This window comes from Salvia hispanica, chromosome 3 (assembly GCF_023119035.1).
Source record: "Salvia hispanica cultivar TCC Black 2014 chromosome 3, UniMelb_Shisp_WGS_1.0, whole genome shotgun sequence".
NCBI classification, from domain to species: domain Eukaryota; kingdom Viridiplantae; phylum Streptophyta; class Magnoliopsida; order Lamiales; family Lamiaceae; genus Salvia; species Salvia hispanica.
The window spans coordinates 39,882,827-39,902,172 of record NC_062967.1 but is presented as its reverse complement, the minus strand read 5'-3'; the positions used below and the strand labels follow the sequence as shown (position 1 = coordinate 39,902,172).

Genomic DNA, 19,346 nt, shown 5'->3' with positions numbered 1-19,346 from the left:
ATGCTAAATTCTTTTTTTATGATTTTTCTATTATATTTCATATAAAATGGTATTTATTTATTGTCGTACGATTAATTCTCATTCTTGATAATAGTAGCCCAACTGTCCAAGAATATTTATATTTATGTTTAAGTAAGTTTTTGTAATCATTTTAAGTTTTAAGTCATAAAAATTTTTAAAAATGTGTTTTATAAAAGGAATCAAATATTGAAAAAAGGAAAAAAAAAAAAACTAGATATGGATTGACAAAATTTTATATTTTTCATTATTAATATTTTGTATGGATCATTTTGTCAAAAATTGTACCTTAAAATAAAATGCATATAAATATGTTTCATACAAATTATTAAAATAACGGAAATGAACGTATTGAGAAAATGAGTTATAGGGATTTCTCGTCGGAGAAGAATCCAATGGCATCACCATGATAAATGGAACATCATCGTCTCTGTTGACAATGAAGTGCAACTCAATTGGTAAGACGCTTAGTTCACTCAAAAAATTATCATTGTCTATGTTCTTTTGACTCCTCCTTTTCCTCTCCACTTCCTACATCCTCATATAAATATCATTTACATCCTATAAGAACTTAAACATCGGCAAGGATCACAATTTGCTCTCCATCATTGCCTCGCCGCTCGACAAATTGGAAGCCCTAACAACATGTGGCCGATGACAACCAGTTGTTCACCTTCACCTTCGTCATCGCCTCGCCGCTCCACAAAAACCACTGGCGATGGTAGTCAGTTGTTGATTCTCGATTTTCTATCAACAACGGCGAGGATCGAGATCTATTCACCTCTGCCTCCATCATCGCTTCACCGCTCCACAAATTTGGAAGTCGTAACCGCCAATGACGACAACCAGCTAGTTGCTGATTCTCAATTTCCCATCCTTCAATTCCAAATCCTCCCTACTTTCTTCTTTAATTGAGAGAACCATAGTTATATTTTTAATTATTATTTTAAAAAAAGTAAAATTATTACTTCAAAAAAGAGGCCAATATTGGTCTTGAACATATTGCAAATTTACCTTTTTAGTCCTACACTTTATCTTTTGGATTTTTTGGTCCTGCACATATAACAATTTGATCATTTTGGTCCTCCGTCAATAGTTCCGTTAAAAACTAACGGTCAACGGGTTTAATCCCGATTTTGACCAAATTAAACTCTTAATTCTAATTTTTAAGTTACTAATTAATCTCCTAGTTATTTTAACAAAATATACCCATTTAAATTTAGAATTAAATAAATAATATAAAAAATTAAAATAAAATTCTCAATCACTCCTGAGAAATTCTCTCAATCACTCCTGGATTCATCAAATTTGGAGAAAGTTTGAAATTAGGGTTGGGAGGCAAATTGGTCCCCGCCGAACCCCTGATCTACAACTCTGAAGCCACTGCTGCTGAAATCGAACTCCGCCGCGCCTCCTCCTCCGATTTGGATGGACTTGCTGAGATGAGGATCCTCCACATCACCCATCACCCAACGGAGGAAGGCCTGCTCCTGGCTAGGCGAGACGGCGGCGGAGTAGGACAGCACGCTCTCCCAGTCCTCCATGGAGAATTTCTTCGGGTTGGCGGTGGCTGCTGCTGTTCCGATCTCCAGATTCAGCGGCGGAACGGGGGGGAGTTCAGAGTGAGGAGGTCCGGCATTGGAGCTGGTGGCAGTGGTGGAGTCTTGGTGCCAGTTAGTGTCGGAAACAGCCGCCACGCCGGCCGTGTCGCCGAGAGAGAAAGACAGGGTTGAAGAGGAAGTAGGCCTACTCGGAATTCTTGTAGAGTCGAGGACGGATGTAGGCTCGCCGAAATCTGAGAGGAAATCTTTGTTCTTCGCTGCAAAATCAAAGTCTAACGCCCCCTTCCCCTCAAAATCAAAGGGTTAGGGCATATTATTTAATTTTAATTTTAAAAGAATATTTATAAAAGTAATTAGAGAATTAATTAGGGAGTAAAAAATCAGAATTAAAAGTTTAATTTGGTCAAAATTGGGATTAAATCTCGTTGACCGTTAGTTTTTAACGGAACAGTTAGTCTAGGACCAAAATGATCAAATTTTCATATGTTCAGGACCAAAAAATCCAAAAGATAATGTTTAGGACAAAAAAACGTAAAATGACCATATGTTCAGGACCAATTTTGGCCTTTACTCTTCAAAAAATTACATATACTAATAAAAATTTGCTAATTCAATCAAAATAGACCTTGATTGCCATTGACCGTCAAATTTGGATGGAGCCGTAAAAAAAGACTTTTTTCCAGACAGTTTTCGTTTGTCCAGAATTCAAAAATAAAAAATTTACTTCCGCCGTCCACGAAAAATAGTCTCATTTTATAATTTTTAGATGTCCAGAAAAAATAGTCTCATTTATAAAATTGGACAGTTTTCGTTTTAACTTTATTCACTTTTTTCTTTCATCTCTCTTACTTTATTATTTTTTCTCCACATCTCTCTCTTACTTTACCTGGAGTACTTTTTATATCTCTTACTTTATCATATATTTTGAACTAAAAATAAAATTTACGCTATTTTATTTAAACTTAAAACATTTTGTACCAATACAAAATTATGATAAAATATTTTATATGAATAGTATAATTTAGATAAATATTCATATGGTGATATGGATATAAATATGAATATGATTATTCATATCGTTGAGTTATTGGACTCCTTGCTTTGGGCTTCCTTTATTAATTGATTGGGCTGCTTCAGTGCTGAGCCCATACGGTTAATTGATGGCCCAAATTAAGTCTGGCCCGTTTCCTTGTGAGGGCTGCTGGATGTGCGCCACCTGGCAACTCCACGCGGATCCAGCACCACAGCCGTTAGATGCGAGGTGTGTTTGTTAAGTGAGAGAATGTCTCTTGGCTTCTCCCATCGATACTATTCTCTCTCTCTCTTGCTTTCAGAAACCGCCGCATTCTCTCTTCCTTCTCTCTAAGATTCCGGCGAGTCCAGCCGGAGTTCTCCTTCGAGCCTTCTGTTCCACCGATGATTCTCGGTTCCTAAGAGTTCTACCAGTGTAGATTGAGTGATAGACAACTTATTCGGTTTCCTTCTCTAATCTAGGGGTTGGTCTTTTGTCTGTGACCAATCCCAAAGTGCATGGAGTGTTTGGTGAGGGTTCTTGTGTTCTTGGCTGTGTTCTGAAGCTGTGTGGGTGAGTCCGCGTGTGAGACGGCCGTGGTGTGCGTTGACCGGTGAGATCTAGGGTTCCACTGATCTCTGGTTTGAGTTCGTTCAACGGTGCTCTCCTTTGTGACTTGCTGTGAGGATTGGGGAGGTCTGAGGCCTAGTGCAGTCACTGTTGTGACCTGAGCCACTCGTGGCCCGATTCTCTGATTTAGTCTCTTTTGTTCTTTGATCCGTCGGGATCATCTTTCTTGTGTGAATAATCTTTCTACTAAGTGTGCAGGTGACAAATCAGATGGAGCTAAGTGTTGAGTCTGGTTGAAGACTTACCTAGAGCTAGGGTTTCAGATTGTATTATCTTGTGTTGTACTTAGTGTGTAATTGTAATACCACTGTTGTATTGGCTTGTACCTCTGAGATTAGCCATCTCAGACCCAATCAATACAGAAGTCCCAATCAATACAAAAGTTCCAATAATTAGTGAATCTTAAGCGGTCTGATCCTACGCATATTTTATCTGTTCATATGAAATTCATATTTTATCTACGGAACATAGTGTGACAACCTTCGTATTTCAAGCGTGGAAATCATTTCAGAAACAAGATTTGTACACTAGGTAGCAATGATTGTACATAGACGATCCTCACTTTAAATCCACGCCTTCTTCTCTCTCCGTCTCTGCACACCTTCTTCCACGTATTACACAAAGACGAAAAATACACACAAATCTCCAATTTACACACTAATCTATTGCCTCTCCCCTGTTTCTCTCTCTGGATCTTCACCTCGTCTCTGCCGATTTCCCCCAATTTCTCGAACCCTAAACCCAAATCTGCTCCCAATTTGCAACCCCGCCCCCAAACTTCATCAAATCGATCCAATTCTCTTCAATCCTAAGCGTTTTCAAAGCTGGAGCAGCTAAAGACAATCGGCCGGGAGCTCGCGATGGGCTCCCAAGGCGGATTCGGCCAGTCCAAGGAGTTCCTCGACCTCATCAAATCAATCGGCGAGTCTCGATCCAAGGCCGAGGAAGACCGCATTGTATTGCGCGAAGTGGAGACTCTCAAAGTTAGGTTGAACGACCCCAACACCCCTAAATACAAGCTCAAGGAGTACATAATCCGCCTCCTCTATGTCGAGATGCTCGGCCACGACGCCTCCTTCGGGTACATCCACGCTGTGAAGATGACGCACGACGAGAATTTGCTGCTCAAGAGAACTGGATACCTGGCGGTGACGCTGTTTCTGAATGAGGATCATGATTTGATCATTTTGATCGTGAACACGATACAGAAGGACTTGAAGAGTGATAATTTTTTGGTCGTTTGCGCGGCATTGAATGCGGTGTGTAGGTTGATCAATGAGGAGACGATTCCGGCGGTTCTGCCGCAGGTTGTGGACCTGTTAGGGCACCAGAAGGAGGCGGTGAGGAAGAAGGCTGTCATGGCTCTTCACCGGTTTTCTCAAAAGGCTCCTGGGTCGGTTTCCCATCTTGTTTCCAATTTCCGCAAGGTGCTTATTCTCTATTGTCAATGTATCTACAACTACAAGTGTATATATGTTAGGGATCTAACAGTATATGTTAATAAATTCGTCACTTCATATTAAAAAAAATGTTGGTATATGCAACTCCGTTTACTTTAAAATCGAAGCTAACTGTAAACTATTGCTAGCTTGTAAAAAAACTATTGCAAGTTTGCGTTTTGTAATATATGCGTCTGTGTGGTTATCGAATGGCTTTGTGATAAATCTAAAAACATGCATGATTTGTACTACTAGCATTTAGGACGATAATATAACTTCTATAATCAGAGTCATCAGACAAAAGTTCGGACTGAATGCAGCTCATTAGTTCTTAAAAGTGATAAGAGATCCCTAAGTGTGAGGACAATTGAGAATATGGATTTTATTTATTGTGTTGTATATCAATGATTGAGTGCATGAATAATTATTTCTTTTCTCACCAAATAATTTTATTGCAGAAACTTTGTGATAATGATCCTGGGGTCATGGGTGCTGCTCTTTGCCCGCTATTTGATCTTATTAATGCTGATGTTGATAAATATAAGGACCTGGCGGTTAGTTTCGTAAACATTCTTAAGCAAGTAGCTGAGCGCAGACTACCAAAGAGTTATGACTATCATCAGATGCCTGCTCCATTCATTCAGGTGACACTGTTTTTTCCTTCACACCTTATGCATTCTCTCGCATCTAGCAAGTTTTTCTGTTTGATCATGTTCTGAGTGGAAGACCTGACTTAGAAGAAGACTAGAAGAGTAATGATTTTTCCCTTCTGGTTATGATTTGAGGTGGGATTTGTATATTACTACTATATTGTTTTGAGCATCCCCACCCCATGTATGCTCATGATGTCACGTCTTTTCATTTTACTTCTCCCGTATAAGACATATGCATCTTATCTTGAGTAAACCCTATGGTCCCTACTATGATTCATATATGTGCTTGCTGTACTGTAAATATTCTCTCCAGTGAAGGACAAAGCAACACAAAGCTGTAGAGAATGTTATTTTCTTCATAAATGTAGGGATTACAAAGAGGAATGCCTAAATTCTGGTTTCTATTTATGCTCTCATTATTCATCTTTTTTTTTTAATAATTAATATATTCTGTGGTTTCACAGATCAAATTATTGAAAATTCTGTCCCTACTGGGTACTGGTGACAAGAAGGCCAGTGAACAAATGTACACAATTGTTGGTGACATAATGAGAAAATGCGATTCAACAAGCAATATTGGGAATGCCATTCTTTATGAGAGCATTTGTTGTGTTTCATCATTACACCCCAACCCAAAGTTGCTTGAAGCTGCTGCTGATGCCATTGCAAAATTTCTAAAAGTATGTCTTCTAAAACTTGAAGATATTCCGCAAATAAATTTTACAGTAATTTGTTTTATAATAGCTAGATTAATGTCTGATGGACAGAGCGACAGCCACAACCTGAAGTATCTCGGTATTGATGCTCTTACTCGACTAATAAAGATAAACCCAGAAATAGCTGAGCAACATCAACTGGCTGTAATTGATTGCTTAGAGGTAAGATATGATTCTATGCGAATGAATGGTTTCTGATTTAATTTCAATTACAAAAAATGTAGTACTATTTTGTGTGAAGTAAGACTCACATGCCTCTAGCAGTCTGGTATGACTCAAAATTGCTGTCATAAGCATACCAGGACGTCACATATACATAAAGGCTATAAAGTTAGAATTTTCTTGCTTATACGATAATTAAGTTGCATTTTAGATTATAGGCATTAAAACTTGAAATCTGAATCCGTCAAGCATATGGAGTTTAGATGGACTGGATAATTATGTTGGGGTGTTAGTGTCAAGTAAGAGTCAACTCAGTCAAGGACTCAAGAGCAATGATATCACTGAATTGAAGTCCAAGGTACTTGACAAAGGATAAAGAACTGAAATATATTTACCTTCGAATATTTCAGGACAGATTTGTTACTTAGAGTGCTAGTTTTTGGTTTGGCTAGTTCAGTTATTCTTTATTTGTGATTTTATATTATTTTAGGTAAAAAGTTACTATTGCATGTTTACTTATGGAGTTTGGCTTAATCTGATCATGGCTTCTTATAATTAAGCTACTCTTTCTTTTTCCGCTTCAGAAAATGTCTCTGTGTTGTGCAGGACCCAGATGACACCTTAAAGCGAAAGACATTTGACCTGCTCTACAAAATGACCAACTCATCGAATGTAGAAGTAATTGTGGACCGTATGATTGAGTATATGATAAGCATTAATGATAGTCATTACAAAACTGAAATAGCTTCAAGATGTGTTGAACTTGCCGAACAATTTGCTCCAAACAACCAATGGTTCATACAGGTTCTCATGGATTTGTTATTTTGAATCAGTTGTCTTAAATGTTACCTTTATATTTGATGAGTTTTTTTATTTTCTGTTTTTCTCATTTTCCAGACCATGAATAAAGTATTTGAGCATGCAGCGGATCTGGTGAATGCTAAAGTTGCACATAATTTGATGAAATTGATTGCAGAGGGATTTGGAGAGGATGATGATACTGCAGATAGTCAGCTTAGATCATCTGCTGTATGTTTTTTTGGCATCTAAATTTGGATATTTATAATTCTTGGTCTCACTTCAGCTAATTATCAGTTAACTATCTTCTGAAATGATTAGTTGGTACTTGGTTGATGAAATCTTCCGTGTGTGATAAGCTAGCTCTTAGTTTCACTCTGCATCATGTTGCTCTAAACCTCGTTTTGTTGGCAAAGAGAATGAAGACATCCTTTGAGAAAGACAACTTTTGAAAAGTCCCTCAGGAAAAACCATAAGTAGCTTGTTAGCAGTAATCAGTACAAATATTTTTTACTAGCTTATGTTGTCTTGTGTCACTATTATGGGAATCGGGGGATAGGTTGAATAGCTAAATATATTCACTTTGTTGAGAAAGTTAGAACGCTCAAATCTCAATGGGCAAGCATGCATCTTATCTTTCCTTTAGTTTTCAGGCCACTGTCCTCTTCTGTCTCGTGAAGAAATGTCTTTCCTATAATCTCAAGAAACTTAATGTCCAATCTTATTGGAATTGAGGAAGGTTACATTTCCCAAAAGAACCGAATGTGGGGGCGTAATAAAGAATTGAAGCAGGATGCTTATAGGTGAAAGTGAAACTTAACTCAGTGCTAGACAGAACTGCTTAATGGGTTAGATGCTGTACTCGTAGCCCTATTAAACTCTAGTACTCTACTACCCTATATTATGTCTGGTCTAGATGAGGATGATACTCTATATTTGTGAGATTTTGATAACCCATTTTTTTTTGGTTTCCAGAAGAGGGACAGTGTCAATGATATATTTTTATTAGTAGGTAATAGTGGCAAATATAATTGGGACTCTTTGGATGTTAATTTGATCAGCTCTAATGCTTTTAAGCCAGTTACTGTTATGCATTTGTGACATGTTTTTTAGGGCTTTGGGGCCATCAGGGTATGAGAAGTTCATCTGTTTCTCGTTTTAGATATCTGCAGAAGAAGGGCCAGCTTGTTATCTTGACTTAACTAGTCTACTTTTGTTTTCATGGGTGTTGTTTATGCCAACTTTTCAAATTTGATATTTTCTCAATAAATCATTGCAAAATACAGCCTCTCTGCTTACTTTTATCTCCTGGAGTCAAATTTGATGACTAAGTAATGTTTCTGCATTTAGCATATCTCATCAGAATCTGCTATTATCCATTGAATGCAGGTGGAGTCTTACCTTAGAATTATGGGAGAGCCAAAACTACCTTCTGCTTTTCTTCAAGTATGTTACTGAACACTCGAGACTCCTTTTATCGTAAACCCCCCCCCGCCGCGTTTGAAGTGGAAGCTTGCCATCCAAGCTCACCTTTCACCATGCTTTCTGTAATGCTGCAGGTAATTTGTTGGGTCTTAGGAGAATATGGGATTGCAGATGGTAAATATTCTGCCTCATACATCATTGGGAAGTTGTGTGATGTTGCAGAGGCACACCCCGATGATGATACAGTGAAGGTAGGTATTTAGTATGTCAAATTGTGCTATATCACGTGCAGTACATTTACAAGTCGAGCATTGTTCCAGTGCTGTATATGGTACATAGGTATCACAACTAATTGTCTGTTCATGCCTCTCGGAACTCTGAAAACTGAAAACATTGTGCATTTATAATAATTTGTAAACTCTTAACACCCCCCTCCCGTTGCTTTATAGTCTATAGAACCCATCTATCAGCAGCATATAATATACACAATGAATAACCTCTTTGTTGCCTGTTAAAAGCAAGTAACTATTAGTTTACGAATAAATATAGAGCTTTATTTTGGATAGAATATGAAGCAACTGAAACTGAAGAATCCAGTTTGTATGATTGGTGAGAATAAGAGTTATATTTAAGAATTCCTTGCCCATAACCTAATGCAAACTGATCACCATAAAAGTTGTGCTTCAAATAGCATGACAATACTCTGATATCTGGTAAACAGTGAACTTATATACTGTTGGTGTGTGTTCTGTGCTCTTGCAAAGTGGACGGTGACCCCATGAATTTTATTCAGGGGGTATCATTGCTAACTCTAAAAATAAATAACAAATTTCATTGTCTTAGTGTCAGCTTAAGTTCATTTCAAGATTGAAAATCAATACTTTAACAGATAATCCCATAACATTGTAAACTAAATAGAATTCTTTGCATTTAAAATCTGTTGTGTGCTGTAACATTGTTGTGTGCCACTGCCACCTTAATGTTCAATTCAACAGAATGTAAATTTTGAATTTTCCGTGCTTAAAAAATGTCATAACATAGTGATTTTTGAATTGTGTTTGTTGAAAAGTTTTGGGCTATGCTTTTCTGATAGATTTCAGTTATAACCTCTTGTGTAGTAGATAATTTTTTTGAATTACAGGGGAACAACTAATTGATTATTGAGCAATAAGAAAAGAATGTAAGAACTTTTGAATGACTCACCACTCACCAGATGGTCATATCTCAAGCATTTGAAGCAACTATTATGATGAATAATTTATTTAATGAAAGAGGTTTTTAGACAAGCGAACTGCCAACATGACCCATCCTAGTTACCCTGCATATTTAATTGGCTCCATATCACGACTCCATTATTTTCTTATTATTACACTAACTTGATAAAATGACCTCATGTGTAATATCTACTATCCTGCTTGTTTGAAGGCATATGCAGTGACAGGAATAATGAAGATATATTCATTTGAAATAGCATCTGGGAAGCCCGTGGACTTACTGCCACACTTTTCTGCCTGCACCGCGGAGTGGGCCAGGGAGCTCTCTTTACTTACGATACGGAATATCAAGTGTAAGCGATTTCAGGGGTCACGAAGAACACGAACCATCCACACATGCTCTTAGGTTTGAGGCCTACGAGTTGCCTAAACCATCTTCGCCTCATAATATTCCTCCAGTATTAGCATCCTCCACTGAGCTTGTTCCTGTTGAGCCATCATATGTAGTTGATATCCTGCATCCTACTTCTGCTCCGTCTGCTTCTGATGCTGGGTCATCGGAACTGAAACTGCGGCTTGACGGGGTTCAGAAGAAGTGGGGACGGCCTACTTACTCCTCTCCAGCACCATCTAGTTCAAGCAACGACCTGGTGAAGGTTCAAAATGAGGCACCCAGACCAGACTCAGCAAGCAGTTCAAAACCTAAAACGCGTGATACGTCTTATGATTCAAGAAAGCAGCAAACTGAAATCCCTCCAGAAAAGCAAAGACTCGCTGCATCACTTTTCGGGGGCTCATCAAAATCTGAGGGCAGACAGCCTCCTAGCCAGAAGAATTCAAAAACTCAGAACCACACTTCAGATAGGTCTCGCTCATCGAAGGCTTCAGCTCCCGACTCTATTGTAAAATCATCCCAGCCACCTCCAGACTTGCTGGACTTAGGTGAACCATCTATTGCTAGCAGCGTACCATCAGTAGATCCTTTCAAACAATTTGAAGGCCTTTTTGATTTCACACAAGAAACAACCCCAGCAAGTACTGGTGGAGTTGATGGTGCTTCTAAAGATTCCGACTTCACATCTCTTTTTGCGGACATGTCTCTATCTGCCCAGAGTCATATTGATCCGAACCCAGAATCGAATGGTTTTGGGGGAAGTAAAGTCGAACCTTCATCACCCCAATTGAACAAGGGGCCAAATTTGAAGGAAGCTTTGGAAAAGGACGCGCTTGTAAGACAAGTGGGCGTGACACCATCTGGGCAGAACCCCAACTTATTTAAAGATTTACTAGGCTAGATTTTTGTGTGAGAACCTGGATACATTAATTGAGTTGGATTCGCCGAGGATAGTTCTACACCTTGGTTTGTTAGCCACTGCGAACAAGGATGCAATCTATTGACAGGTCAGGAGAAGCAGCCCTCTGGTGTTGGTAGCAGTTTCAGCTCTACTCTATACTGATGATTGCTGGGATCATTCCGGTATGTAGCAAATTCAGTAAGTACAGGTTTTTCAAATGTCGATACGCCTTTATCGTCCCATGTTTAAAAGCTCGGAACAATTTTTGATACATTAAAGGGAGTGCCGGAGACGCATGTTGTGTCTTTATTTCACGACGTAATAAAAGTACTGCTGTTATATAGTCTTCAGCTGTTATTTATAAAACACAGCTTCATTTCACAAAAACTCAGGTGGTTTATGCTTTATGTTGTTATCTATACCATCGTTCTTTACTAAGATTAGTCAATTTGAGAGTGCAATATCATGTTGTAATGTTACTGTCCATAAAGATTGGCGTTGAGATTTCGTTAATTCTAATTGTTGTAGTGTGTAATGATACTAAGATTAATCACTATAAGAGCATGGTGCTGACATGGCTCGACATTAATTAGTTTTGATTTGCTTTCTATTTATAAATTTAAGGTTTCTTAGATTCTCTAAATGGACTTGATAGTATTATTTTTTCACCAATTAGAATTTCATTTTAGTTTATTCTTTTTTTTTCTATTTTATTTCCTTAACTGTACTACTATTTCCTAAATGACTTCAGTATGATGACGAAGTTGAACCTCTATCAATAATATTTTATTGTGATATACTATATCTCTTGAGTTCTCTCGTGAAGTTTCAATTCATCTAGATTTATAATCGACTTATCAAATGAATTTTCACACTCGTTTTGTGGCATCAATCATCACATCCATGACTTATCATATGGTTCTTCCATTATGGATTCGGTGTTATTCATTTATCCTATTAAGTCTTCCATCGCGTTCTTTGCAGAATCTTTTTTCCGTTCTCCAATCAAGCGACGGAGATTGTACCAGGCTATATATACATATGATTTCTTACTTCACAACAATAAACCTCATTAATTCTCTAATCTATACTATTTCCTATCTTGCCTCTTAGATCAGCTCTAAAATTTCTCTAGAGGTTTTCAGACTATACTTTTAAGTATTGGCTGACTTTTACCTGAGGGCTAAACTCCAATCTGTTTTCAGTTGACCAAATAAAAAAGCTCTAATCCACAATATTAATCGTTGTTCTGTCTCATCACTGCATAACCATGCATGACATAGATACCCTTAAAAATTATTTGACTTAAATCAGAGTACAATCAGCTCATGAAAATTAAAAGAAAAAACTAATCTTGTTAGATGAATGCACAACACCAAATCCATACCTACTACCCTCTTAACCCAAAAACTAATACTTCTACATAATAAATCAATTTCACAAATGTTTATCACATTAATATTTTAAATTTAGCATTATTCATGGTGGTTGACTTTTTAAATAACTATACTAATATTGTTCACTTGCTTGAGTTTGTAGACTTGTTTACAGCATCATTAAATGCCACCATTTGACCTGTCCCTTTTGTCTGAACTCTGAACTCATCACTTGTGATAAAAACTTAGGATAGGTTGAAATTTTTATTATTATCTTGGGTTTATTATACAAAGTCATCTTGATGCCAGCTTTTATTTAGGTTGTTTTTTATTTATTTCAAGGCTGTATTGTATATAACTTAATGTGGTTTGGCAAGTGATGGTTTCTGAAACAAACTATTGTTTATTTATTTGTTAGATTGTGTTGTCAACTCTGAATTATTTGAATTAGTTAAGCTTTAAAATAAGAATAGAAATTCAAATTTGCATTTTTTTCAAATCATAGTTTAAATGTTTGACATTGTAATCTTGATGACACTTGGAAGGCCTTTGGTTGCTGTCGAGATACGACTTTGTGGAGATTGTGACAAACAGCGTGCAATATATGTCTACTCTTTTTTTATTCAATAGTGATTTTGGAATTTGAAGTTCTCAAATTTTATCGTAGTAACATAATCAACGAGATCGAGTGCATAGTAAAGATATTCTGATGATTAAATCATAAGGTTTCGATCTTGTGAATATGAACTTACCGGTTGTTTGATTGCTCAAGATTAATTTATCCAACTTTTAAATTGCACGGGATTGAATTCATCCGAGATTACCCGAAATTAGTTTTGTTACATAGGAAAGGTCAAGATTACTTACAAAATCAAGACTAAGTTTATATGTCATTGTCCTGAGATTAAGTATTGATCTCTATCTAACCTACTGAACAACATTCGTCTGACTCAATCTTATCATATTAACATAATCAATCAGATCGAGTGCGAGTGCATAATAAAGATATTTTTATTATTAAATCATATTGGATGTTACTCCCAACTTCAAATTGCATGGATTGAATTGACCCAATATTATACGAAATTAATTTTATCACATGGGGAAGGCCCAAGTTCACTTATAAAACCATGACTAATCTAACATATCATTATCCTAATATTAAATACATTAGTCTCTATCTACTGAACAATATTTATATAACTCAATCTTTTCTAATTTGTAAAATCGAAAAGACCCAAGATCACTTACAAAACCATGACTACTCATTCATATCATTGTCCTAATATTAAGTATTGATCTCTATTTACTGAACAATATTCATATAATTCAATCTTTTCTAATTTATCAAATCGAAAATCACCATAGTGTATAAGATTGGGCCAAATAAGAATAGATAACTCGACCATTTTCAAATAGACTAGAATCTATTCGTGGTGGTGATTGCTTATGGATGAAGGAGTTGAGCATTACAAAATTACATATACAATTTAGTTGGACCACTAGACTCGAAATGCGATCTAATTGTGCAACCTATATCCAATATCTGCAGTTGTAGATCATACCATAGTAAATGCCTAATTACTAGACCCAATGTCATCTCAATTCTCAAATACTTAATAATGAATTGATCATTCAACCCTAAGAAAGAGCAGCCAAAATAAATGATGAGAGAGGGTGATCATGACAGCTTAATATAGGTAAAAATTAGGGGGCATTGAATTCAAGAAGTCAATTGGAGATCTGGTCCATTGCTACACAAACACATGCAAACATGATCAGCTCAAACTTTTCCCTTTTTCTTCTCTCTTTTTTTTATTAAAATTTTAGCAACAAATGAATAAGTCTCATATTCAATTAGTATATTAGATAATGGAGTAGTATTTAGTACTTGGTCATGAGTTGAATTTGGAGTGGCCCTAGTTGTGCTGTCAATTATGACCCAAGGAAAAAGTCTTCAAAAATTCAATCTTTGAAGATCTAATCAAAAGATAACCAAACATTTGTAATCTCACAAAGTAAAACTTTCTTGTTAACATCATGGGCTTTTTGGAGTGTAAATGTGTGGACAAAGGTTTAGTTTGATTTTCAACTAAGTAATGCAATATTATTAATGTGTAACAAGAATTTGGACAAAACTGAGACTAGAGATCTTCATTGATTGCCTTGCGGACTTTTTACATAAGAAAGAAAGTGGAAAAAAAAAATCAAAATGGCTAAAATACAAAGAATTTTTCTAGCTAAATAAGTTACTTATCACATGTAATTAGAAAAAAAAAAATGAAAAATGGCTATTAATCCTTTCCCAGCTTGTTGAAACTCTTTATGTACAATTGGCTTCTTCTTTCTGTTGCTGTCACCATGCACCAGAAATCTTCTTCTGATTCATGGGCTGTTTCCAATTCTACACAATTCTTGATTCAAAAGTGTGTGTATCTTGGCTTCCCACTTTGCAGGAAACCAAGCATGATTTTGCATTTGGACACAACACAAACACAAGTACTAGTGTTTGTTGAGCTCATGTTTCAGTCTGATGTTGTCTGAATAAATTGATCATTTCTTGAGGGAGATTTTGATGGGCAGACCATTCTGGGGAAGAGGGAAGGGTCCATACTGGATTCCATTCTGTGGGGCCATCATAGAATACCTGCAAAATGTTCAACAATCTTATCAACTTACTGCCATACTACTATTTCTATTTTAGGAGATTTTTTTTCACCACAGATGAAAAAATTCATTGTAAGAAATGATGTTAATTTTAGTATTTCACACACCTGTACTTTGTTGTGAGATGATGTAATAAAACCAAAATTTCCAGCTTGGCTAGCTCATTCCCTGGGCATGAGTGGACCCCATTGCCAAATGGCATGAATGTATTGGGCTTGGGTGCAACCTACACATTAAGATAAATCTCTCTTTTAGTGAAATAGAAATTTGCATTATTTCTATGATTGAAAGTTTGAAATAAATAATATCTATTTACATGAATGGAAAAAAAAACTAGTGGGGCCAAAATGTCTACCTCAAATCTTGAAGGATCAAACTTCTCTGGCTCAGGGAAATTTTCTGGATTATGGTGAATGTTTCTGAATAGTGGCAGCACTTTCCACCCTTTTGGTATCAAATATCCTGTTAAAAATTAATTTCACTGTCAGTAAACTTTACTAGTAAATGAAATTTGTTCATTTGAACTAACTAACTAACTAACTCACCATTAAATTCAACATCTTCCACAGCTTCTCTAAAAGTGAAGGATAAAATTGAGGCAACTCTGAGTGTTTCTTGAATGACCCTTTTTGTCATTGGCATCCTCTTTGTGTCAGCCCAATTCAGTAGCTTCTCCTCTCCACTTTCCTCTTTAGCCTTAATTATTGCCTCTTGCTCTTCCTGTAATAAACAAGATACCACTTTGTCAGTTTTCTCAGACAACAAGTTGAGGTTTGGACCATTTTTTGTTAGGGATTTTTGCAGATTCTTACAGTGACTGCTTGCAGCACACTTGGATTTTCTGCAAGATACTTGAGGATCCATGTCATGATGCTAGCTGTTGTGTCACGAGCCGCGAAGACTACCCCGATTATGTTGTCGGCTATCTGCTCGTCGGTGAGGCCCTCGGATTCCTCCATGAATGATCCCAAGAGATCACTGTGGTGCTGCTTTGTCTCCCTCCTAACTGCCAGAATCTTGGCCAAGATTCTTGATAGCTCCTTTCTTGCCTTCATGGCCTTGTGGAAGAGCGTCCCGGGCAAGTTGATCGGCATGGAATTGTACCCCTTTTCGAGGACGTAATAACACCTCTTGAGATCCTCCCTGTACTGGGCTTCATCCTTTCCAAGAATTGACAGCAATGCCACATTGAATGCATACTGCAAAACACCCCAAAAAATTGTTAGAAACAGGGGGCTCTGTATCCAAAACAGAGTACTCTGTTTTCACTACTACTTACTGTTTTCATTTCTTGGAAAGTGGTGATGAGCTTCCCATCCCACGATTGAAGGGTGTCGACGGCGATGGAGTCGACCTCGGAGACGATGCTCTTGATGGCCTCGGGCATGAAGGCGCGGAGGACCAGCTTCCTTAGCTTGGCGTGGTAGTCGCCCTGGTGGAAGAATATGGCTTGCTTCCCCAACATCCTCTCTTTGCTAGCCGGGAATGTGGGCTTGAAGAGATGCGCATTCGTGACGAGCACCTGCTTCGCGGCCTCCGGGCTAGCGATCATCACGCAGGGGCACCCGAGTATGTGGCTCTTGAATATGGAGCCATACCTGTGATCAAATCAAGAGAAGTTGTGTTTGTTAGTACAAATGCTCTGTTTTGATAGATGGCTGGGTGAAGACGAGTGAGCTTACTTCTTGAGTTTGGAGGCGAAGAAGGTGTTGGGATTCTGGGAGTAGAGCTGGAAGGTTTCGCCGATGTAGGGCCAGCCGAGGGTGCCCGGGGGGAGGGGGAGCTTGGAGTGGCCGGCGGAGAAGACGAATTTGAAGAGGAAGAGGGAGATGGCTGCGGTGGCAAAGAGGGACAAATATAGAGTGATGGAATCCATGTGTGTTTTGTATAGGGAGTGTTGTTTAATTGTTTGTTGAAATGATTGTTGAGATGAGGAGGAGGAGTTGTGGGGATGTAAGTATATATAGAGGGTGGGAAAAGGGGCTTTCAATTACAGCTACAATCCCACAACACGGAATCTCCCTCCAGCTCATGCAGTTGAGGGGAGAAGAGGAGAGAGAAAGTGTTTTTGTGTGTGTGTATGATAGGAGAGAGAAAATAAAAAAGGGGCGTGTGGTTGACCATGTAAGTGTATTTATGATTACAACAGTTGCGAGGAAACAACCCTTTTTGGGGGTTTTGAGATTGAGGGGATGCATTTTACCATTTCCGTACCACCACTTCATTTTTATTTTTATTCCCTTTTTTATATTCCAATTTTATTTTATATGTTTCTTGTCTCATCTTCTCCTATTACTAATACTATCCTATCTTATTTTAATTACCTTCTTCTTAATTTTATCATACACTATCCATTCTATATATATTCCACTTTTCTTATTTTCATTTTTCTCATGACACTTCTTATATGGTTTGTGCATAAACATCTATCTGACACTTACTTAAAAGTGGTACATTATGTGTACGCCATACTGAAAGCGTTAGTAATTTTTAATATAGTAATATAAAATTTTATTTAGAAAAAATTGTTATTTAAATCATGATTTTTAGTAGATTTCTGGTCAATCCCATAACTTATAAAACTAAATCATAATTTTTGCACGTTTCTCAATTGCCCCATACAATTAAATTTTGATAAAATTGGTCATTTAAATCATAATTTTTGGTTAACTTATAGATAAATTTAGCATTCTTCTACATCATGATGGTCAATTTTAGATGATTATTATGTATACGGTAAAGATATAATGACGAAAAGTACAAATTCACAATAAATTTCATCAAAATTTTAATTGCATGGGATAATTGAGAAATGTAGTATGATATATAGTCGTGATTTATTTAGTTATTTTTATAAATTATATGATTAATCAGAAGTTAACCAAAAGTTACGATTTAAATGATAATTTTTCTTTTTATTTAATGCTTAATTCCTTTAATTAATATCATAAATATGAAAATCGGGCACACCCAAGTTTTGTTCTTAAGTTAAACACACAAAATATGGCAAACATCCAACATAATTTCGCCGACTTTCTCATTTTTATATAAAAGGTATTTCGAAGCCCTTTAATAGTACACGTATTTAAAAATACTATAATTTCTTTGAAATATTATGATTTATCATCAAATTTTGAATGACACAAAATAAATCAAAATTATATAAAATTTTGTGAATTTAAAAGCAACTAGCCCAAAAAAAAATGGCAAACAGTACAAATATAATGTTTGCTTCTAATATGTAGAACTAGAGATATGTTGGTAGACACACGTTAGATATGAGTTAACAACTACAAAGTGTCAGAAATGAGTTAGTTTGAGTGAATGAGATGAAAAGAACGTGAAAGATTAAACATTTTCAACCATGTATGATTTATTTATAAATAATTATTGTATTAGTGTGAAGAAAATAGTGAAACTTTGAAATTTGACTGAAACAGCGACGTGATGACTGCAATTTAAGCAATGTCAACAATTAAATATTTTGTTGTGATAATTTATTTTCAAAGTCATGAAAATCAGCTAAAACAGGAAGGCCATAAATAATTGAGATTTGACTGGAAATTATACGTTTTCAAAGGTCAAATGATTTTTGCCTAGGTGTGTTGGTTTATTTTTCAGTCACAATATCTTTGACGTTTTCTAAATAGTAAATTCAGCATTTGAGTTCAACTAAAAAAGATATAGCTTATAAAATTAAATGAGTTAAAAAAATTGACTATAATTGATAAAAAAAAAATATCAATATAGTGCAATAATTTGCCATGCAGCACTGATGAGGCACGTCACGTTAATTTTCTGATGGGAAAATGAGACATAAATTTAAATTTACGTAAATTGAAAGTTGATGATATTATGAATTTTGGTGACACTTCTAAATTGTTTGACAAAATAATGTTTTCGAGAATAAAGAGAGTCCCATTGAATTCATATACTGTAAGTTAAGCGACTTTTGAGTTTTGACAATCTGTGGCATAATTTAATTAATTAATTAATTTCAAATATTGAAACTTGAAAATAATATTTTTCGTTCGAACAAATTGAAATGCAAAATATATGCCAACTTTAGAGATTAGACATCCAACCATTCAACCAACACGCCATAAACTTATACTCATGATAATTATTTTATTTCTCCAAAAATAATGGTTTCAGTTAGAAATTAAATGTGCACAAGAATTTGAACCAAACAAACATTTCTGTTTTTTACATATGTACCTACTTTTTGTGTACCAAAATTTCATTTCCACGTACTCATACCAAAAAGACTGGCATTGCATCAATTTATCATTGCTTTGAAACCCAAAACTTTTCGACCAATTAAAATTTTCTAAATTAAGCTTGCTGTAATTTAAATGTGAATCACATGACCTAACCGC

General features: G+C 36.3%; 2 protein-coding genes across 2 annotated transcripts; one reads left to right on the top strand and one right to left on the bottom strand.

The window, feature by feature from the left end:
* The first annotated feature begins 3,792 nt into the window (after nucleotides 1-3,792).
* LOC125210153 (AP-4 complex subunit epsilon-like) lies at nucleotides 3,793-11,341 on the top strand. Its single transcript, XM_048109728.1, has 10 exons — nucleotides 3,793-4,649; nucleotides 5,120-5,305; nucleotides 5,779-5,994; nucleotides 6,082-6,192; nucleotides 6,799-6,996; nucleotides 7,090-7,221; nucleotides 8,380-8,436; nucleotides 8,550-8,666; nucleotides 9,841-9,924; nucleotides 9,968-11,341. Exons 1-10 carry the CDS (start codon nucleotides 4,083-4,085, stop codon nucleotides 10,922-10,924), a joined length of 2,625 nt encoding a protein of 874 aa, XP_047965685.1. The 5' UTR covers nucleotides 3,793-4,082; the 3' UTR covers nucleotides 10,925-11,341.
* A 3,086-nt stretch (nucleotides 11,342-14,427) lies between these two features.
* On the bottom strand, nucleotides 14,428-16,911 carry LOC125216868 (abscisic acid 8'-hydroxylase CYP707A2-like). The gene is made up of 7 exons (XM_048118646.1): nucleotides 16,650-16,911; nucleotides 16,247-16,565; nucleotides 15,780-16,166; nucleotides 15,513-15,687; nucleotides 15,323-15,429; nucleotides 15,075-15,193; nucleotides 14,428-14,947 (listed from the first exon to the last, which is right to left on the bottom strand). Exons 1-7 carry the CDS (start codon nucleotides 16,841-16,843, stop codon nucleotides 14,854-14,856), a joined length of 1,395 nt encoding a protein of 464 aa, XP_047974603.1. The 5' UTR covers nucleotides 16,844-16,911; the 3' UTR covers nucleotides 14,428-14,853.
* Nucleotides 16,912-19,346: the final 2,435 nt, after the last annotated feature.